This window comes from Schistocerca nitens, chromosome 10, assembly GCF_023898315.1.
Source record: "Schistocerca nitens isolate TAMUIC-IGC-003100 chromosome 10, iqSchNite1.1, whole genome shotgun sequence".
NCBI classification, from domain to species: Eukaryota; Metazoa; Arthropoda; class Insecta; order Orthoptera; family Acrididae; genus Schistocerca; species Schistocerca nitens.
In genome coordinates this window covers 143,619,179-143,643,098 of record NC_064623.1, presented here as the reverse complement: position 1 = coordinate 143,643,098, position 23,920 = coordinate 143,619,179, and the positions used below count along the sequence as shown (strand labels likewise).

Here is a 23,920-nt window from a genome sequence, read left to right as displayed (position 1 = left end):
CTTGTACAGAGGTACCAACTGCTCGCCTAGGAAAATTGAGACATGTGACCACCTATGGAGCTGAAGCTGCCACAGATGACATACTTCCACGGATGACACTTACCAACACGTCAGGAAATCTCATCGACGTCGATCACTGACATCGAACTTGTCCGGCAACTAGTCAACTCGTGGGTTCCTTTCCCTGTAATGCTGAATGCTTATCACCAGCTAAAGAAGACTATATTCCATGAAAACAACTATGCTGAAAGTAGCAAATGGGAAATATGTCCAGCCAACAGGAATATATATTCGAGAAACATATGCCAATGATAGAACGTATGCCTTCAAATTTGTTGTTTTAACAGAATGTCTTCTTCACGTTATTCTTGGACAGTGCTTTTGGCAGGCATCACAAGCAGTCTGACTGTGGAAAATCAGGGCTCAAGACTGACGAAGCTATTCCGACAAGCGCACGTAACAAAGCTTGCTCTAGCCAGTTGTTTGCAATTGAAGACATTACCTTGCCATCAAAGAGACGAGATCCAGTCTTCAATTGAGATGCTTAGTTAAACTGTGAAGTTTTTGTTGACTGAAAAAAAGTTATAAATATGAAGACACAATTTCAGAAGCTTTATGGTTCTCATATGAATACAGACTGAAGTAGAAGTGAAATTTCGTACCAAGGCCAGGAATCACTGTCATCAGCAGCCACTAAATCCACAAGTGTATGATTACAGATAGGTGACAAATCACTGATTAGCAAACCACCAAAAATTACCTACAAGTTATCATCCAGAGATAATGTGGAATGACCACATAAAACAAATGGTAGAATAAGCAGATGTGAGAGTGAGAGTCACTAAGAAAATCTTAAGGAATTTAAGTCACAGATAGGGGGGGGGAAAAAAAAAAAGAAGAAGACTTAACAAGTAAGCTTTCCACCCAAAGGCCTCCTTCCGAATTAAACAACACAACTATCTCTCTCTCTCTCTCTCTCTCTCTCTCTCTCTCTCTCTCTCTCCCCCTACCTCACCCCCATCCCTCTCCCGCACCCACCCACCCTTTCCACTCCCAACACTCCTACCTTCTACATGCTTCCTGAAGTCCATGAACCCAACCACCTAGGCCATCCTATTGTGGTCACTTACTATGCCTCCAAGGAGGGACTCTCCTAGACCAACATCTCCAGGCTATTACCTGCAACCTACTCTCCTATATGGAAGATACCAACCACTTCCTCCACTGACTCAATAGTTACTGTTCCTCTACCACATGGTGCCCTGCTCATCACTATTGATGCCACCTCCCTTTACACTTGCCACTATTCAGCTGTTGAGAATTTTTCTGGGTTGTATGGCCGTGGTCCATGGAACTCTTCAACATGCCACTATTTAACACTACCTTCCACAACACCCAGTGGATTCCAGGCCTATAACATTCTTCCTGACCAACTATATCTTCACCCACAATTACTTCTCCTTTGAGAGCATATCCTATAAACAAATTTGGGGTACAGCAATGGGCACCTGCATGACACTATCTTGTGCAAACCTATACACCTAGAGGAATCATTCCTAATCAAAGAGAATCCCAAACCATTCACTTGGTTCAGATTCACTGATGACATCTTTGTGATTTGGATTGAGATTAAGGACACCCTATCCACATTCCTCCAGAACCTCAACAGCTGCTACGCCATTTCGCTTCATCTGGTCGTCCTCAACCCGACAAGCAGTCTTCCTTTATGTTGACCATCTCAAAGGTGGCTACATCAGTACATCCATCCATATCAAACCTACCAACCACTAGCAATACCTCCACTTCGACAGCTGCAACCCATTCCATACTAAGAAGTCCCCCTTCCATCCTTCTATACAGCCTAGCCACCCACGGTCATCGCATCTGTAGCGATGATCAGTCCTCCTCAAAATATATCGAAGGTTTCACAGAGGTCTTCGTGGACCATAATTACTGTCCCATCCTTGTACAAAAGCAGATCTCTATCTGTCAAGTCACCGAACTCCTCCCAAGGTCCCAAAGTCCAGCCACAGAGGAGCATTCCCCTTGTGACTCAGGACCATCCTGGACTGGAGCAACTGAATCACATCCTCCACCACGGTTTTGACCACCTCTTGTTGTGCCCTAAAATGAAGAATGTTCTACCCACTATACTTCGCACACCTCCCACAACGGTATTCCGCCACCCACCAAACCTACGTAATCTGTCCCTCCACAACCCCTGCTCCCAACCTCTTGCCTCACGGCTCATATCCCTGTAATAGATCTAGATGCAAGACCTGACTCTTACGTGCTCCCGCCACCACCTATTCCAGTCTGGGCACAAGCATGACCTATACCATCAAAGGCAGGGCTGTGTTCTACATGGGCATGACAACCAACTGTCAGTCCATATGAATGGCTACCAACAAACTGGCCAAGGAATAGCTGCGCCACTCAGTTGCTCAGCACGCTGCCCAACAGAATGTTATTCATTTTAATGACTGCTTCGCAGCCTGTCCCCTCTGGATCCTGCTTGTATGCTCCCACAAGCATCACTTTACCCTCCCCCACCCCTACCCTGCTATCCCTCATCCTCTCTGCCCCAGCCTCACCACCACCACCAATCCCCCCCCCCCCCCGACTGCTTCTCCCACTGTGCGCAGCTGCTCAGTCTGGCCTCGGCAGCCACAGAAAGCGGCCGTGTGTGTGTGTGTGTGTGTGTGTGTGTGTGTGTGTGTGTGTGTGTGTTTGTTGTCCACTCTGGGGGAAGGCCTTTTGGCCGAAAGCTTTCTTGTACAATTGTCTTTCCTGTTGCGCCTATCTGCTACTCAACATCTGCACTACACAATGCGTAGCAATCTATCGTTTTCATAATATGGTCATTATTCCATCCTGGATTTAATTCATCCATGGAAGAAGTGGCAAACAAAGCACACTTTTGAGCAATTCAGGAGTACAGTTTAACAAGCTGGGACCGTTACCAAGTTGGATAAATAAAGGAGGTAGATGAGATCCAACGAAGAATGGCATGGTACATCATGGGATCACTTAGCATTAGAGCATTACAGAGATGCTTAACAAAAATAGTACAGACACTGCATCAGAGACATTTTGCATCACAGGGAAATTTAATGTTAAAATTCCAATACTGCATTCCAGGAAGTGTGAGCCAATTTATTATTTCATCCTACACAGCTCACAGAATGACCACTAAGTGAAACTCTGATAATTTGGAGCTAATATGAATGTTTACCGACAGTCATTTTTCCCATGTACCATTTACAAATAGAGTGAGGAGGAGGGGGGGGGGGGGGGGGGAGAGATCTAAGAGTGGTACCATAAGTATCCTCTGCCATGCACATTATTGAAGATATCTGCATTAAGAACAGCCAAACCAGTTCCGAATGGGCAGTGCAGTCCACTGATGTAGAATTCTGCTCTGCCACCACTACAGCTACGTATGTATTGTTGACATTGTCAGTCTGGAAAGGGGGGGGGGGGGGGCGAGATTTGGTGAGGTTTAAGGGCGCTCAACTACTGAGGTCATTAGCGCCCAGTCACTGTTGTTAGAGCACATGGATTCTAGTAAAACTCAAGGGGAGGGGGGGGGGGGGGGGGACACCAGAAAGACCTGACAAAGATGCAGATAAAATAAGTAAAAAGGTGGGATGTCTTTGGACAAGCCAGTCAAAGTTATAAAACGCAGAACACGGGCAGCTGCTCGAGCGTCATCAGCTCCAATTTCCTGTAAGGTAGATGGCAGAGAGAGGACAACACGAGATTGATTAAAACGGGGACATGACAATAAAACATGGCGCACTGTCAATGCATGACCACAAGGGCGCTGCGGGGCGGGGTCACCGGATAGCAGGTAGCGGTGGCTAAACCGGCAATGCCCAATCCGCAACCTGGCCACAAATGACCACCTCTCGCCGAGATTGTCGGGAGGAGGTTGTCCAAGCTGTTGGGAACGGTTTTATGGCCCGGAGCTTATTTTCTTGAAGTGACGACCAAGTATCCCACCATAATGACACAAACCTCTTACAAACAACCCCACTAATGTCAGACGATGGGACACAAAGGGAGGCTGGCCGAGGCAGGAGGACTGCAGCCTTGGCCGCAGCATCAGCAGTCTCATTCCCAGGCACTCCTACATGGCCTGGAACCCACATAAAGCTAACACGAGAGCCATCATCAGCAAAAGAATGGAGGGATTGCTGGATCCGTTGCACCACGGGATGGACCGGATAGGGAGCTCCAAGGCTCTGAAGAGCACTGAGTGAGTCAGAGCAGAGTACATACGATGAATGGCGGTGGCGGCGGGCATACTGAACGGCCTGATGGAGAGCAAAAAGCTCGGTCGTAAAGCTGGAACATAGGGCGAGGAGCCGGTATTTAAAGTTGGCGGCCCCAACGACAAAGGCACATCCGACACCATCGACAGTTTTGGAGCCATCGGTATAAATAAAGGTGTGACCGGCAAGTCGAGCACGAAGTTCGACAAACCGTGAGCAATACACTGCAGCCGGAGTACCCTCCTTCGGGAGTGAGCTCAGGTCGAGATAAATATGAACCGGAGCCTGGAGCCAAGGTGGTGTCGGGCTCTCACCCTCTCTGAAGGTGGTAGGGAGTGCAAAATCCAATTGTCGAAGCAGGCGACGGAAGCGGACTCCGGGGGGCAGCAGGGCAGACACATACAACCCGTACTGACGGTTGAGAGAATCGGCGAAGAAGGACTCTTAAGAGGGGTGGTCAGGCATAGACAACAGCCGGCAGGCATACCGACACAGCAGTACGCGCCGGTAGGTCAATGGTAATTCGGCAGCTTCAGCATAAAGACTCTCGACAGGACTAGTGTAGAAGGCTCCGGTCGCAAGACGTAACCCCCGATGGTGGATGGAGTTGAGACGGCGTAAGAGGGATGGCTGAGCAGACGAGTAGACGAAGCTCCCATAATCCAGCTTCGATCGGACTATGGACCGATACAAGCGAAGCAGGACAGTGCTATCCGCTCCCCAAGATGAACCACTAAGAACTCTGAGGACATTAAGGGAACGTGTACAACGGGCCGCCAAATAAGAGACATGCGGAGACCAACACAGTTTCCTATCCAACGTGAGCCCTAGAAACTTAGTTGTTTCCACGAATGGGAGAACAACGGGACCGAGATGTACGGATGGCGGAAGGAACACTTTATATCGCCAAAAGTTGATACAAACCGTCTTCTCTTCAGAGAACCGGAAGCCATTTGCCACGCTCCATGAGTAAAGGCTGTCTAGACAACGCTGAAGGCAGCGCTCCAGGAGGCATGTTCGCTGGGCACTGCAGTACATCGCGAAGTCATCGACAAAGAGAGAGCCTGAGACATTAGGTGGAATGCAATCCATAATTGGATTGATCGCGATGGCAAAAAGGGCTACGCTCAAGACGGAGCCCTGAGGCACTCCGTTCTCCTGGAGGAAGACATCGGACAATACGGAACCCACACGTACCCTAAACTTTCGATCCGTTAAAAAGGAATCAATAAAAAGGGGCAGGCGACCGCGTAGGCCCCACCTGTGCATAGTGCGGAGGATACCTCCTCTCCAACAGGTATCATAAGCCTTCTCCAAATCGAAGAACACGGCTACCGTTTGGCGCCTTCGCAAAAAGTTGTTCATGATGAATGTCGACAAGGTCACAAGGTGGTCAACAGCAGAGCGGCGGCGACGAAAGCCGCATTGGACATTGGTAAGTAGCCGTTGAGATTCAAGAATCCAAACTAACCGAGCATGAACCATGCGCTGCATCACCTTACAGACACAGCTTGTAAGAGAAATGGGGTGGTAACTAGAAGGAAGGTGTTTATCCTTCCCGGATTTGGGTATAGGAACAACGACGGCGTCACACCAACGCATGGGGACCTGACCTTCGGTCCAGATGCGATTGTAGATACGAAGAAGGAAGCTTTTGCCCACCGGAGAAAGGTGTGCCAGCATCTGAACATGAATGGCATCTGGCCCTAGAGCAGAGGACCGGGACAGTGCAAGCGCACGTTCGAGTTCCCGCATAGTAAAGGGGGCATTATAAGTTTCCAGATTCAGCGAGTGGAAGGAAGGTCGCCGAGCCTCTTCTGCCTCTTTCCTGGGAAGGAAGGCAGGGTGGTAATGGGCGGAGCTTGAAACCTCCGCGAAAAACCGGCCGAAGGCGTTGGAGACAGCCACAGGATCAACAAGGACCTCATTACCTGAGGTCAGGCCAGGTACCGAGGGTGGGCCTTAATGCCCGACAGCCGGCGCAGGCCACCCCATACGACAGAAGAGGGAGTAAAACTGTTAAAGGAGCTGGTGAAAGAGGCCCAACAAGCTTTTTTGCTGTCTTTGATGACTCTACGGCATTGCGCTCGGAGTCGTTTGTATCCAATACAATTCGCCAACGTAGGATGGCGGCGAAAGGTGCGTAAAGCACGTCGTCCAGCACGGATAGCGTCCCTACAAGCCTCGTTCCACCAGGGGACGGAAACGCGACGTGAAGAAGAGGTAGTAATTCGCCAACGTAGGCTGGCGGCGAAAGGTGCGTAAAGCACGTCGTCGAGCACGGATAGCGTCCCTACAAGCCTCGTTCCACCAGGGGACGGAAACACGACGTGAAGAAGAGGTAGTACGAGGAATGGAACGTTCGGCAGCATTGATGATAACAGCCGTGAGGTATTTGACCCGACTGTCACAACTGAGAAAATCGTGGTCCGGAAAGGTCGCCAGGGAGGAGTAAAGTCCCCAGTCAGCTTTCGGTATGTTCCAGCTCGAAGGACGTGGGGATGGGGTGTGGTGCAGGAGACGAACGACACAGGGGAAGTGGTCGCTCGAATAGGTGTCAGAAAGGACATACCACTCGAATCGACGGGCAAGAGTGGTAGAACAGATCGAGAGGTCCAAGTGGGAGTAGGTATGAGTAGAGTCCGAGATGAAAGTCGGGGCGCCAGTATTGAGGCAGACAAGATTGAGATGGTTGAAGACATCCGCCAAGAGTGTGCCTCTTTGACAGGATGCAGGAGAGCCCCAAAGGGGATGATGGGCATTGAAGTCGCCAAACAACAAAAACGGCGGGGGAAGCTGAACGATCAGGTGCATCATGTCAGCCTGACTAACAGCAGATGACGATGGAGTGTAGATGGTACAAACTGAAAAAGTAAAAGCAGAAAGAGTAATACGGACAGCTATTGCTTGGAGTGGGGTGGTCAATGGGATGGGATGGTAATAGACATCGTCCCGAACGAGCAACATGACCCCACCATGAGCTGGGATACCGTCCACAGGGGTGAGGTCATACCGCTCCGAGGTATAGTGGGTAAAGGCAATACGGTCAGTCGGGCGCAACTTGGTTTCCTGGAGACCAAGGACGAGCGGACAGTGCAGGCTGAGGAGCAGTTGTAATTCCTCCCGATTACATCGAATACCTGTTATGTTCCAATGTAACAAGGCCATCGCTAGTCAAAAGGGGGGGAACGAGACGGGGGAAGAGCTGGTCACCTCGACGGCCCCGACGGCCGCGGAGGGCCAGGTTGTGAGGGAACCACGCTACAACCGGCGGGAGGCGGATCCTGTTCCATCGAGTCGTTGCCAGCTGCGGCCGCTGTCCCGGGTTGTGTAGGAGGGGCAGCATCATTTGCCGACGAGAGGCCAGCTGAGCGCCTGGCAGCAGAACGTCCCGGCGAAACTGAGGACGGCCGGGAGCAGCGACTCACGGATGGAGCGTCAGACGAAACGCGCCGGGGTAGAGAGGGGGATAGAGACTTCTTCTCGGAGGCCTTCTTGGAAGGCCGAGGAGGCACAGGGATGGTGGGCTGGACCTGAAGAAGGTCCTCACGCGCAGGGTCCGTTTTGGAACGCCGGACCTCGGAAGCTGGGGTCCAGAATATTTCCCCGATGGACGCCTGAGAAGAGGATCGCTGCTTTTCAGGCAGCGGGAGGGGGGGGGGGGGGGGAAGAGGAGGAGGAGGAGGAGGAGGAGGAAGGGTGGCCCCTGGGGCAGAGGGGGCGGGGGCCACGGGGGAGGAGGATTTGGAAGGGAGGGATTTGGGAGGCGGAGGCAGAGACCTCGGATGGGGGAGGAGGCGGAAGGGGGACAGGATAGGGGTGAGGATACCGCGGAAGGAGTGGACACAACTGAGGCAAACGAAGTGGTCAACGGCACGGGATGGAGGCAGTCATACTACTTCCTGGCCTCAGAATAAGAGAGCCGATCCAAAGTTTTGAGTTCTTGTATCTTCTTCTCCTTCTGATATGCGGGGCAGTCTGAGGATCTAGGCGAGTGGATGCCAGGACAACTAACGCACCGAGGTGGTGGGGTGCATGTATGTTCCTCACGAAGAGGATGTCCACAATCGCCACAAAGGGGCTCAAGCCTCACACCGTGACGACATGCGCCCAAAGCGAAAACAGCGCATAGGAGGCGGGACGTAAGGTCGCACGTCGCACCGGTAGCACATCACCTTTACCTTCTCCGGGAGAACGTCCCCCTCGAAGGCGAGGATAAAGGCCCCGGTGTCGATGCGACGGTCTTTGGGGCCGCGCTGGATGAAATGCACGCCTCGGCACTCCAGGTTGGCCCTGAGCTCCTCATCATATTGCAGCAGGAGGTCCCAATGAAAAATAACCCCCTGCGTCCTATTTAGTGCCAGATGCGGGACAATGGACACTGGGATGTCCCCTAGGCGGTCGCACGCCTGGAGCGCCGCCGACTGTGTGGCGGAGGTGGTCTTTATAAGAACGGACCCCGAACGCATCTTACTGAGAGCCTCGATTTCCCCGAAGATGTCCTCAATGTGCTGAACAAAGAACATGGGCTTGGAGGTGGTGAACGTCCCCCAATCGGTTCAAGAACAGACCAAATAGTGGGGGAAGTACTTCGCCCCAAGCCGACGGGCCTGTCCCTCCTCCCAGGGAGTGGCCAAGGGGGAAAGGGCAGGAGAACCAGAACTAGAAACAGTACCTTTCCTTTTGAAAGACTGCCGCAGAGCGACCTGATACGTGTTGACGTTTCATCTGCGAAACGTCCGCCCCGATACCACCCACTCCGACCAGGGGCTCTCCCCACGGGCGCCATCCAGCCTCAGCAAGGGCCACCTGGCAGGATGACCGTTGCCAAGAGTCCTGATGCCCCAAGGAGACGGGCATCTACTCCTTGGCCGACGTGGGGAGGGTGCAGCTCAGGTATCTGCAGTACGATCCCTGTGTTGTCAGGGGGCTACAACCTAGAGGGTACATGACAACCCCACCACAACGGGCTGGCTACCGGGCTGAATTTCTGGTGCCATGGAAAGTCCATCATGATCGTAGGTGCAGATGGGGACGCACTATGGGCGTAACTTTTACAACCCATCAGGCGTTTAGGCCCAATTTGAGGAATAGTGGGTATGGTTACAACGCCGGTACAATGCTGAGTGCCGAGGTCTTAGTGCACTGAGGATCAATGGTACACCACGTAAGGCGTCCTTCCCCAAAAGGCTCGTACTTCTGTAGAATTTTGAAAAATGGAGGTCAAACCCCAAGTGGGACCATCACATGGAAGGCCGATGGAAGGCCGAAACGGTTGAAACTCCTTTTAGTCGCCTCTTACGACAGGCAGGAATACCTCGGGCCTATTCTTACCCCGGACCCACAGGGGGGGTGGAAAGGGGGGGGGGGGTGCAGGGATCTGCAGTGTATGACAATTGTAGTAAGCTTAACAAGCCAAAATCACTAAAAAATCAATTGTTTTGGATTATCTGTTTTGACAGAACTATACTGTAATCACCAGATCTGCAAGAGGAAGAACGGAAGTTGATTGGAAAATATTTTACAATCGTGATATTCCAACTTGTTACATAACCTATGGAATTAAAATGTACCTTAGGCTTTAAAATCTTTACAACATATTGTGCATCAGTGGTGCGAGTGGCTTTACACTGTATATGCACTTCTCACTGCTACGAAAATCACTACACATCAGCAAGTCAAATATAAAAGTTAGTCATCCATCCAGCCTCTTCCAGCACTACAGTGCCCTCTTTCCACTATCTCACACAGTCTTACTTTTCTCCTCTTCTGCTAACCCCCCCCCCCTCCCCACCTCTCCCCTGCCCTCCGTCTAACCTCCCAACCGCACATAGCTACCCTACCCTGTCTCCACCTCGTCCCTGCCCACTCCCCAGCAGTACTTTACTGTTCCCACTCCACCCCACTATCTCTACCCCTCCCCACCCCAGCATGAGTGAGAGAGAGAGAGAGAGAGAGAGAGAGAGAGAGAGAGAGAGAGAGAGAGAGAGAGAGAGAGAGGGGGGGGGGGGGGGGGGAGGGGGGGCCTTATTGGCCGAAAGCTTATTTGTGGCAGTCTTTTTGTTCACACACACACACACACAAACATAATTATGGTAACAAAATACGCGGATTATTTACACGCAACTGGCCAAAGACTACTGTAATCTTTTGCGCAAGAGGCGATTCGCTTTCACATATTCAATTATCATTACCGAGGTTGGCGAACAGTATATAAACTTCATATGACATGGTGTTAAACCAATGTTTTGAAGGCAGAAAATGATCGTTGCAACTGTTTCTGTAGATAAATAATTACGACAATGTCATTGTAAGGTTTTCCGAAATGCGTTGATAATGTCACAGTCTGTGATGCAAAAGGTTGTTGGTATGAACGTTTTTTTTTTTTCTTTTTCTTAAATCTTTATTAAAATGAGTGATCATTATTTTCAATTAACTGGTTTCAATCTCATTTTTTCAATTTTTAATCTTTCTTTGCATCATTTGCATCATCGTATTGGTTTTTCTATTTGCTCTTATTTTTCTTCTATCAACATCCTTTCTTTTGGAATCTGCCTGTATTGCCTATAATCTGTAAACTAGTTTCAACCAGGACTGCTCATTAATCAGCTGCGGGTAGTGTTTCTTGCATTCCTGATACATGATGGTGGCAGCTTCCATCATTGGTCCGTGTTACATGAGCAGCATTTCAATATTAGAGAAGGAGAGATGCTACTCACCACATAGTGGAGATGCTGAGCCACGATAGGCGCAACAAAAAGATTCACACAATTATAGCTTTTGGTCATTAAGGCCTTTGTCAGCAACACACACACACACACACACACACACACACACACACACACACACATCTGCAGTCTCAGATAATTGAAACCAAACTGTGAGCAGCAGCACCAGTGCATGATGGGAGTGGTAACTGGGTGGGGGTAAGGAGGCTGGGGTCGGGAGAGAGGGGGGGGGGGAGATAGCATGGTGGGGATGGCAGACAGTGAAGAGCTGCAGTTTAGATGGAGGGCAGGAGAGAAGGTGGGGAGGAAGTAGCAGAAAGGAGAGAAATAAAAAGAAATTAAAAGACTGGGTGCAGCGGTGAAATGACAGCTGTGTAGTGCTGGAATGGAAACAGGGAGGGGGCTGGTGTGTGAGGACAGTGACTAACGAAGGTTGAGGCCAGGAGGGTTATGGGAACATAGGATGTATTGCAGGGAAAGTTCCCACCTGTGCAATTCAGAAAAGCTGGTTGGTGGGAAGGATCCATATGGCACAGGCTGTGAAGCAGTCACGGAGATGAGGGATATCATATTTGGCAGTGTGTCCAGCAACAGGGTGGTCCAAATTTTTTTTTTTTGGGCCACAGTTTGTCGGTGGCCATTCATGCGGTCAGACAGCTTGGTGGTTGTCATGCCTACATAGAATGCAGCACAGTGGTTGGAGCTTAGCTTGTAAATCACATGACTGGTTTCACAGGTAGCCCTGCCTTTGATGGGATAGGTGATGCTACTGACCGGACTGGAGTATGTGATGGTAGGAGAATGTATGGGATAGGTCTTGCCTCTAGGTCTATTGCAGGGGTATGAGCCATGAGGTAAGGGATTGGGAGCAGGGGTTGTGCAAGGATGGACAAGTATATTGCGAAGATTTGGCGGATGGCGTAATACCACTGTAGGAGAGGTGGGGAGGATAGTGGGCAGGACGTTTCTTATTTCAGGACAAGACGAGAGGTAATCGAAACCCTGGCGGAGAATGTAATTCAGTCGCTCCAGTCCCAGATGGTACTGAGTTACGAGGGGAATGCTCCTCTGTGGGACTTTGGGAGGTGGTGGGAGACTGGAAAGGTAAGGCATGGGAGATTTGTTTTTGCACAAGGTTGGGAGGATAATTACAGTTGGTGAAGGCTTCAGTGAGACCCTCGGTGTATTTTGTGAGGAACTGCTCGTCCCTGCAGATGCGACGACCACGGGTGGCTGGGCTGTACGGAAGAGACTTCTTGGTATGGAACGGGTGGCAGCTGTCGAAGTGGAGGTATTGCTGGTGGTTAGTACATTTGATATGGACAAAGGTACTGATGCAGCCATCTCTGAGTTGGAGATCAACATCTAGGAAGGTGGCTTGTTGGATTGAGTAGGACTATGTGAAGCAAATGGGGGAGAAGTTTTTGAGGAATGTAAATAGGGTGTCCTCACCTTAAACCCAGATAGCAAAGATGTCATCAATGAATCTGAACCAGGTGAGGGGTTTACGATTCTGGGTTTTTAGGAAGGATTCCTCTAGATGGCCCATGAACAGGCTGGCATAGGATGGTGTCAAGCAGGTGCTCATAGCTGCACCCGTGATTTGTTTGTAGGTAATGCCTTCAAAGGAGAAGTAATTGTGGGTGAGGATATAGTTGGTCATTGCGACTAGGAAGGAGGTGGTTGGTTTGGAATCCATAGGGCATCTGGAAAGGTAGTGTTTAATAGCAGTAAGGTCATGGGCATTAGGAATGTTAGTGTACAGGGAGGTGGCATCAACAGCGACGAGCAGGGCACCATGTAGTAAAAGGAAAGGAACTGTGGAGATTCGGTGGAGGAAATGGATGGTATGTTTTATAGAGGAGGATAGGTTCCGGGTAATAGGTTGAAGGTGTTGATCTACGAGAGCAGAGATTCTCTCAGTTGGGGCACAGTAACCGGCCACAATGGGTCGTCTCTTAGATAAATGGGACACCCTGTATAATTACTCAATATAATAGATAATAATGAGGACCACCTTATTATACACATTATTATACAACCTAACTCAGAGACATATAGATGTTTTTTGTATAACTGTAATTAACCTTTGGTAATGTCTCCTGTTGTAAATATTTTATCCTATAAAATTATCAAAGGTACATATATTAATTAAAAATTTCTATATTTCTCCGAGTTGCATTGTACAATAAAGGTAAATAAAAATTGTCCTTAATAATGTATTACCAGGTACATGGAATTTGTGTTACACTATACAGGTATATAAAATACACCAATCAACTGTCACAGTGCCGTCTGATGGATGTATATGGTGGTCGTAATGTTTGCACCATATCTGAGCAGTTAATCAGTGCAATATTTTCAAATAGAAGAAGGTGTAATTAGATGAATGATGAACACTAACTTCACTTAACGAATGCAACAGTTTAGTATCATAACCACCACAACACGGCACTGCTCAGCTTCTTCTGCGACAATATAGTTATGTTTACAGTTGTACATAATCCTTTTACATTTGACATGCTGATATATAGTGATCTCCGTGGTAGTTGGAAGAGCATATGCAATGTGAAGCCACTTGCAATATTGATGACCAATATGGTGTCAAAATTTTAAAGCATAAGGTATTATAATTCTGTACGGTATGTAACACGACAGTTTATCAAGTTGTAATATCATTACTGTAAAATATTTTCCTATCAATTTATGTTCACCCTCCTGCATATCTGATGACAGCATAGGTTCTGTTGAAACTGCTCATCCAATAAAATGTTTTTTTAGTGATCTTGGCTTTTGACTTTTTTTCAGTTATAATGCAGGTACTATCGAACTGTCAATAGGATCTGGTGACTGATGAATATTGTCAGTGAGTGTCAGCCATTCTGCACCAATTTTCAGATGCCTACAAATCCTGAAGGGAGAAAAAGACAGAACAAGCAGCCCATGATAAAACACTGGCAATCATCCACCAATTAGCCAGCAATTGTGTAGGGTGTTGCTAACTGGACACTGCACAATTTGGGAGGAAGGGGAAAAGATGCTTCAAGGTGATCACTAAACATTCAGATTATCCTTTCTCTTCCTCTGATCTATATGAAGGAGGAGGACGGCATACAAAGTTTGAGACAAGTACCACCAACTGAATAAAAATATGAAAAAAGATATCTACCCATTGCCACACAGTGATGATGACTTACTGCTCTCAAGTAAGGACATGTAGCAGGGTTACTGGCAAATCAAGGCCGACTGTGAGAAGATTGCCTTCACGAAACCTGACTGCCTCCATGAGTTCAAAGTTATGCTGTTTGGCCTGTGAAATTCTACAACTTTCAGCCAACATCAAACATCCACTACATGATCAAAAGTATCCAGACACCTGGCTGAAAATTACTTACAAGTTCGTGGCACCCTCCATTGGTAACACTGGAATTCAATATGGTGTTGGCCCACACTTAGCCTTGACTGCAGCTTCCACTCTCACAGGCATACGCTCAATCAAGTGGTGGGAGGTTTTTTGGGGAATGGTGACCCATTCTTCACGGAGTGCTGCACTGAAGAGAGGTATCGATGTCCGTAGGTGATGCCTGGCACAAAGTCAGTGTTCCAAAATATCCCTAAGGTGTTATGTAAGATTCAGGTCAGGACTCTGAGCAGGCAGTCCATTACAGGGATGTTACTGTCGTGTAACCACTCCGCCACAAGCCGTGCATTACGAACAGGTGCTCCATCGTGTTGAAAGATGCAGTCACCATCGCCGAGTTGCTCTTCAACAGTGGAAAGCAAGAAGGTGCTTAAAACATCAATGTAGGGCTGTGCCGTTATACTGTCATGCAAAAAAACAAAGAGTGCAAGCCCTATCCACGAAAATCACAACCACACCGTAACACCACTGCCTCCGAACTTTACTCTTGGCACTACACAAGCTGGAAGATGACGTTCACTAGGCATTCGCCATACCCACACCCTGCCATTGGATCACCACATGGTGTACCGTGATTCGTCACTCCACACAATGTTTTTCCACTGTTCAATCATCAAATGTTTATGCTTCTTACACCAAATGAGGTGTCGTCTGGCATTTACCGGCGCGATGTGTGGCTTAGGAGCAGCCACTTGACCACGAAATCAAAGTTTTCTCACCTCCCGCCTAACTGTAATAGTACTTGCAGTGGATCCTGATGCAGTTTGTAATTCCTGTGTGATGGTCTGGATAGACGTCTGCCTATTTCACATTACAACCATCTTCACCTGTCAGCGGTCTCTGCCAGCCAACAGATGAGGTCAGCTTGTACGCTTTTGTGCTGTATGTGTCCCTTCATGTTTCCACCTCACTATCACATAGGAAACAGTGGACCTAGGGATGTTCAGGAGTGTGGAAATCTCGTGTACAGACATATGACACAAGTGACACCCAATCACCTGACCACATTCGAAGTCAGTGAGTTCCGCAGAGTGTCCCACTCTGCTCTCTCACAATGTCTAATGGCTACTGAGGTGCCCGATATTGAGTACCTGGCAGTAGGTGGCATCACAATGCACGTAATAGGAAAAACTTTTGTTCTTGGCGGTGTCTGGATACTTTAGATCAAATAGTGTATAGTGGACAACCTACTTCAACACCTTAATGGATGACACGTGTCTGCTACATAGAAGACACTGTCACTGTTTTGAAGACACTTTAAGAACATCTAAGCCACCTGACAACTGTGCTGAAATGTGTCCGGACTCATACCTCCGTCTAAATCCCAGGAAGTGGCTCTTCTTTGCCCACGACATAATCTTTGAGGACCTAGTCAGTGGGAATGGAGTGCGTCCTGACCTAGAGAAATTAAGAGCACTCACTAATTTTCTGACTCCTCGGGGTATTTGTTTTTCACAGACTGTGCTCGTACTAATTGCGATTCACAAAGGACTTTTGTACCAATGCACATCGCCTGCAAGAACTACTGCAGGGAGATGCCAAATTTTCTGGAAACAAGGTGCAAGAGAGATCTTTCCTTGTCTTTAAAAAAGTGCTAACAAAGTCTCCAGTCTTAGCACTGCAAGACGAGAATGACGATACAGAGCACCACACCGACGGGGTAGCAGTTATGGGTTAGGCCCAGTTCCAGTGCAAATCTGAGATAATGTGCTCAACAACAGAGAAAGAGTGCTTCGTAGTTGTTTGGGCTATCGAGTTCTGACCGTATTTATTTGGCGAACCATTCACTGGGTGTCAGATCATTATTCTGACTTAATAGCATGAAGAATCCATCGGACCGGATGGTGATACGGTCACTCAGGCTTCAGGAGTATGACATCAGAATAGTGAACAAAATTGGACACAAACATCGGTATATGACAGCCTTTCAGGGAATTCTTTGGCAGACCACATCAGCATGGATGAAAGCTCCGTCATCACTCAATTAAATGATGTTGCTACTGAATAGAGGGAAGAGCTGGCACTGCTGAAAGCCTTTAATGGAGAACCAACCAAACAAGAATACTGATTAATAAAAGGAACACGTATACAAGGAACAATGATCCAATGGGGTGGAAATACATCATCACCCCAGCTCATCCACAGCCAGCTGTCCAGAAGTATTTCCGTCACCTGGAACTTGTGAAGATGGTAGACAGAATCAGATGCATGTCTGCACTAACTACCTCACCCAGCATGCCGCCATCAAAGTAACCAAATTTGACATGTTCCTTGAAGGTGGTTATCTTTTGAAGCACAAATGATCCCTCGTGATTATTTCTGATCGTGGAAATGTTTTCCAGTAGAGACTAATATCAGGGGTAACTTCACATTGTGATAGCACACACAGAACGATGACAGCTTAACACTCACAGACAGACAGACAGCCTCACACAATGATTTAATGAAACATTGGCGGACATGCTCTCAATCTACAATGATGTGTAACAGAGACCGAGATTTAATACAGCTCTCCATGACATTCGTGTGTGCAGCAACATAGCAAAGTGAGACGCTACAGGCTACCTCATGTTTGCAAGGCCGAAATGATGAGATATACGCATAAATCAATTATCAGCAATAAAGAGATAAGTTGTTCCTGTTTCAACCAAATGATACTTAGAATGACTACATGGAACAGCTCATCATCAGGATTGGAAAAGCAGACAGCTGGCTCCCGTGCACACCACGGACACTTAAGAAAAGGAAAAAAGCATGCTAGAATACAAAGCACCAGTCAGTGAAGCACATTTCAGAAGACTCTGTATAGATTTTTATGCCTGTGCAGAAACTGGGACTATCAGAAAAAGTACTATAATGCTACTTTGCACTGTAACATATGCTTAGTTGCTTTTTGGATTTCACGAGGATTATGACACTTCAGCAAAGGCACAAATGCAAATAGTGTGTGTGCGCCGATCCATTGTGGACACGGGACAGCGACTGGTCAAATATTTAACAACATTCACCAACCAGCTGTGCAATTAAGATGTTATTTTAATTTTGCTACCAGTTTCAGCAATTCATTACGCCATCTTCAAAGACTCTACTACGAGTCGCAGTCAAGTCTTTGAGGGAAGCACCGGAGCTATGAATTCCGAACATCCAAAACCAAATGGCTCCAGTATGCCAATACTGATTATTTTTTAGATGTGTTTATGGGGCCTCAAAATGGCATAATGAATTGCCAAAACTGGTAGTGAAGATACAATAAAATAAAATAACATCTCAACTGCACGGCTGTTTGGTGAATTTCATTGTTACATAAAAGAGAGAATGTCTATGCCTTCTGTGCGAAGCTCAATGAGAGTCCTGAGGTGCAGATCAATGGTGGTGGCTTCTTTTTCAAGGAAACTAAACACTGGCTCAACAGTTGTGAAGGTTTGACAGGAGGGGGCTATCTCTGATGCTCATCACAGTGAAGAGGATGCGAAAGTAACTCAAGCGCAAGGATCCTCCAGCAATTCCAGAGCACCGTTGAAAAGATCTAGATCTAGGATGGTGTATTCAGCTCCAATGAGAACTTCTGGAACAGCGAGGCACTGTTTCTTCAGGAGAGGGAGCAATGCCATGAGCTATGCTGCACGCAGTAGTGCTGTCGGTCACCAGAGGAACCCAGATCATCAGCAAATACTTGTAATTTAGTATTCATTGTCATTTATCATTTCTAAAATGTTCTGGAAGTTAGTTATGTTTACATTTTCCGGAAAATCTTATGTTTGTATAAATGACGGAACTCTCTGTCCAGAAGGTATTATTTTCCGTCTGCACGTTTGTGCCAGTATAAAAATGTTTTCAGTGCTAGATGGAGTACCTCATTACCGAAACTGCTTTTAGATTTGCACTCTAGTGTGGTTGTGTGACATCATCACACTCTGAACAGATAGCAAAGGAATGGAAGAAAGCATGACCTACAAAAGAAGCTTGCGATAATTATTCCTGAGGTCAAATATGAAACTGTTCTACTTGTTTAAACAGGGGTTGGCAAGACTGAATGTTTTAACAGCTTTCAACCTTTCCAAATAAGAATATAAAAAGTCCGTAAGTAGGTTACAGATATGATAGAAACAGAATTAAACATAGAACTTCAAATTCTTTAAGATGCATCTGGAACTGAGCAAAGAGAAAGTGACAACTTGACAGCATTTGCACTGTGTCTTTCTGAGCATAGCAGCATGTGAGTCTCTGAGTGGGATCAACTGAATTTGGTCAGAAAGGATGTAGAGAGGTAGAAGGATGTCGACAACGAGGTCATCACAGGCCGAGCACAAGCTCGGTCAGGGAAGGAAATCGGCCACGACCTTTCGAACGGAACCATCCTGGCATTTGTCTGCAGCTGCTGCTTCTTCTTTATCATTTGTCCCATTCAGTAGCAGGTTCCACGGAGTGGATTTGCTTTCTCCATTTTCAATCATAGGCCATTTTTGGATAAACATTTACCGCATTCAGGTCATTTTGCAGTGTGTCAGCTCACACTGTCGGGGTCGTCTCTCAGATCCCTTTCCAGCGACTTCCACTGTGTGTGCTGCCTCTGTGACAGTATCGTCCTCTGAGTGCAGCATACGACTGAACCGTAGCAAATGCCTTTCTTGCATTTTCTTCTGGATCGGTCGACCACAAAATGTTTCCTAAAAGCATCGTTCGAGACATGATCCGGTCGAGTAATGCCACTTGCCCATCCGAGCAACTTAGTCTCCTCAGTTGACTCCTACTCTGACACGAAAGTTATTTGACGCTACTGCAGCAACCTGGGCATAGCTGCTCCTCTCTACACACTGATGCCACATCCAGTTAACAGGTACTCAGATTGCCACAACTTTAAGCGCTAATCACATTATTTTGTGAGGTACCTGATCAAAAACATTTTTGAGGTCTAGAAAACCAAGATGAATTTATCTGGAGTGATCTAGAGAAATCAAGGAAAACCTGAATCTTAATGATCAGAAGCAGATTTGACTCACTGTCCTCCTGAATGCGAGTCCAGTGTGCTAATAACTGTGATGCAGAGTGGTGTGCATCCGCAGGTTGTGAAGGTACTGGCCAAGACGACAGAAATTAACGATTGTAATCTGAGATAAAAACTTGCCGTCCAAACTATTTTTTATTGTAATAACTACTGTGTGTCTATGGCAATTTTAGTCACACAATCTGCACACTGACATCATCACAATCAGAGCCTCAAATCTCTAGATGCGCTGCTGTGCTATACGAGCACTGCTTTGTAGAGTATGGAAAACTAACTCACATATACAGAAATTAACAATAATATTAAATCAAGAATAAATTAATTTTTTTGTTGTTTACAAAAACACCTTTGTTCCTTATACATTTGATTTCCATAGTCGGAAAGACATCACTACTGAGTGCTCCATTTCTGTTCTCATTACCATGCAATCACTGACTGACTGACTGGGTCAAACAAGACTGCACTTTAACTCTCTGAGGATGTTTTCTGTTGCGATCCATCCCAGTCCCATAAATGGACTTTTTAAGTAGCATGTAACAACCAGCAAGAACAAAGTCGAAGGTTTAAATAAAGTCATACAAACAACTACATCCCAGAAATTTATATGTCAAAGCTTTATGAGAAGGGGGCAGGGGAGGAGGGAGAGAGGAGAGAGGTGGGACAGAGGAACGAGGAGGCAGCTTCAAAATTTCATTTCCTGAGAAACGGTTATGGGAAAAATAATAATGATTATGATGATAATAATAATAATAATAATAAGAAGAAGAAGAAGAAGAAGAAAACAGCTGTATGTGCTTCCGGGTGTTTTACTGAATTACTTTTTCTGTTTTATGCACAACATTTTGACAAAGGGCTCAGTCATCATCATTAAGTCTGGTCAGAGTCCAGGCAGCAAGTACACATAAAATCAAAACTTCCAGCAACTGACGAAAATAGCTGGGTCGATCATCGAAACATTGTGAATAAAACTGAAACGGCTACTTGGGAGTACACCACTAATCATTTGAGCCTATAAAACCTGCCAACCAAGTAAGATGATGTAATGGTGTGTGTGTGTGTGTGTGTGTGTGTGTGTGTGTGTGTGTGTGTGTACAAGACAAAGTGAACAACAGTATGCAGTATGAAAGCGTGGAAGGAGAAAGAACAAAAGGAAGGTGAAAAGTAAATCATTTTACTTCACTGACACTTACCATGCTCTGTGAAATTGAACAGCGGTGGTAACTCACGGCCATTGGGAAGCCGAGTGTTAGGCTCCCGGAGCTCATCAAAGAAAGTGTGAGCACATGCCTGCAGCGGTGATGTACGCGACGACGGTGTATACTCCAGAAGACGTGACACCAAATCGATTGCCTCTGGTGGAGTGCGCGCACGGAATACCTTAAACAATGGAGATTTTATGAATCAATAACAATGTATACAATTTATTTTCAATATGTGTACCAGTATATTTCATAGCAGAAAGAGTGGATGAAGTGAGATCGGTCAACTAGAGAGTAAGTAATAGTAACGCACCAAATACATATTTCTGTAATGCACGGCACATTTCTTTTCGTAATGCCATTCATTCCTTAGCCGTTCTTATTTCCTTAGAGATTGAATGATGTGCTGCTCAGACACTACAGTGTTGACATACCCCAAGTGTTCAATAATGTTATGACACCATGAAATGTAGAAAAAGGGAGCATCCACTTACTTTGATATCATGTCAACACTAAGTAACTGGCATTTATTTTTCTTTAACAGTTTACTTTTGGGCAAGAATTACCTCGAAAATATTAAAACCATTTATAAGCTGTTTTCCATTTTTTTTAAATTCAAACATTAATTTGTGTTTTGCAGATTACTATCATATTTTCTTTGCATGAGGAATTTACATTTTACAAAAAAACTTTATATTAAAAAATTTTGGAGGACCTACAGTTTACACAGATTTGAAGCACTTAGTTCCTTGCTTGCAGAAATGTATGTTATTTTATCTAATACACATTAACTGGGCCTTTATTTCCTTGAAGGCTTAACTATTCATATAAAAATGTAATAGCCAACACGGTTTACATTCTGCGCCAACAACGTACAATCTCAGTATGTAAAATTTTTAAAGTCATGTGAATCATTGAAAGGTACATGGAAACATTGTTAATTATCTATTAAATGAACTCAATGCGTGAAGCATCCATTGATTTCAAACACTACTCTACTACTGACTGAAGAGAGGAGGACACTGAAGAAATGTGACATATGAACTGCTGAAGAGAAAGTAGCATACAAAGTACTATGTCACGTAACTACCAAACCAAGTAGTCACAGTATCTCACCAATATTTGTGAGAAATAACCGGCATCAAAAGCTAAATCAAATGCGTGACCTCTTCAAGAAGATAAACAGCACTACCCAAGAGTTCAAACCGTGCAACAGTGCTGGAAGATGTACATGGCAATCTTATTGGTGGCAAGAAAGAAGCAATAGTTAGGTGTAAATAATGATGTGAAATCCTGTATTGCAAAGGAAATAATGTTAAGGAAGAGATTATTTGCATGGAATCTAATACAGAGCAATATGTTCCACTCAGTGAAACTGAGAATGTAATCAAGCATTTTAAAAAGCAACAAAAGCCCAGGTAAAGACTATTTTTCCAGAGAAACGCTGACTGTGATGGGATGGAAGGCATGCACACTGTCATTTAATAAGTAATATGATGTCAAAACTTCGTAACTGCAACGACTGGACTACATCTGTTCCAACTCCTCTTTGCAAAAAAGGATCAGTTAGGGATCACTATAATTATAACACTATAGCATTAGTATCACACACTGGCAAAGTAGTTCTGTAAATGATGAATCAACATCTAAAAAAAAAAAAAAAAAAAAAATCCTGCAAACTCAAAATTCTGCAGAACAAGCAGGTTAGTGACAGCAAAGGCATTCTGAAGCAGACAACTGAGGAAGTCTTGAGTCCTATGTCCATATCTTCATTTGTTTCCTAGATTATAAAAAGAAGTCTATGTTCATGTGGGACAAGCTGCGACATGTGCTCAATTAGTGTGAGGTTCCACAGGACCTATCATTACCAAAGGTCTTTATAACAACCACCCACAACCATAAAGGTGGATATTAAATACTCGAGATTTTTTTTAATGTGACAAATGAGAGTATGAAAAGGTCATACTGACACCTGTGTTTTGTAATATCTGTGCAGTGTATGTGATTAGCAGCACACTGGTTGGCTGGGATGGCAGAATTTCCGTAGGCAGCAGGAAAATCAACAACATATGCTCTGCAAATGATACTATCCTAACTGCAGAAACCGAGGGACTTTTTAATCTTTTTCCCAGAGTGAAGATTATTAGTTTAAATTTCGACCTAAGAGATAAACATGGTTGTTAAAAGAGAAGGTTTAGATTGAATCTGACTGACAGATTGCTTGAAGGATTTGCAAGTAGTGAATGATACTGTATATCAAGGATCTCTGATCAGTGACACAGGAAAATTTGATAAAGAAATAAAATGGCAAATTACCCTTGGGTGAGCTGTGGTGGTTAAACTTGCAAAGATCTGGCACAACTGGGAAATATCCAAAACAATGTGTTTGGTGGAAGAATTGGTGTTTCCTGTGTTCTTGAATGGCTGTGAGATTGGGCCATGACAGTTAGTGACAAGAGTCAAATTTATGCCTTGCAGATATAGTGTCTGTGGAAGACGTTTTGCATACCATCGACAGAAGAATGAATCTATGCTTCCGTCACAGAAGAATTTAGCATCCTACCTTGCCAGTTGAAGCTACTCCCAGTTCCTTAGGCACATTCTGAAAAGAGGATAATTTAAAAACCCATCTTGCAACCCAAACTTCAAGTCATAAGACCAAAAGGAAGAGCAACACGTCAATGGTCGGCTGAAGTGAAGAAGATTACTGGCCTACCTCTTCACATTATATTAAGAAGAGCTGAAAATTGCCGTGGATGGAAACACCTAGTCAATGGTGCAGTTACTTAAAAAATGAATGAAAAAATGGTGTCATAACATTCGGCAATGAATAAACTGACTTATAATTATTAACTAAATTATGTTAGCATAAGCTTATTTAAATAATTTTTGAAGTAATGCTCCAAAATAGACTAAATATAATCCACCATACAAGGTGGAGGGGAAGTTGTTAGATGGTACTGTCAGTAGTAGCAAGTAAAGCACTGGCAAGCAGTGTCTAAGCTTATGAGCAGCACTTACCACCAAATTAACTGTTATTTGTTAAGGCTCGGTAAGAAGCTTTGTTGTGTGTCTAGCTGGAATTCTGCATAATTTGGCAGGAAATTAACATTTTTGTATGAAACGTTAAGATTTCAGCGAGTTCCTTTTGGGGCAATTGCCCACCGATGTGCTTATTATCGAATAAATTCCAGTAATACTCCAAGGTTATTGACACTGACATTATTTACAAAAAACTTATTTTGATCGGAGAAATTTACTGAAATGAATGAAAATCCAGGATCAACTGA

General features: G+C 45.6%; 1 protein-coding gene across 5 annotated transcripts in view; it reads right to left on the bottom strand.

Annotated features, from left to right (window-relative positions):
- Window positions 1-23,920, bottom strand: part of LOC126210127 (glycogen synthase kinase-3 beta) — a 325,023-nt gene that overhangs the window by 8,874 nt on the left and 292,229 nt on the right. For all 5 annotated transcript variants that reach the window (XM_049939273.1, XM_049939275.1, XM_049939271.1 and 2 more), the window contains one exon: window positions 20,622-20,808. In XM_049939273.1, coding sequence (XP_049795230.1) covers window positions 20,622-20,808 — 187 coding nt within the window. The remainder of the gene's footprint in view (window positions 1-20,621; window positions 20,809-23,920) is intronic.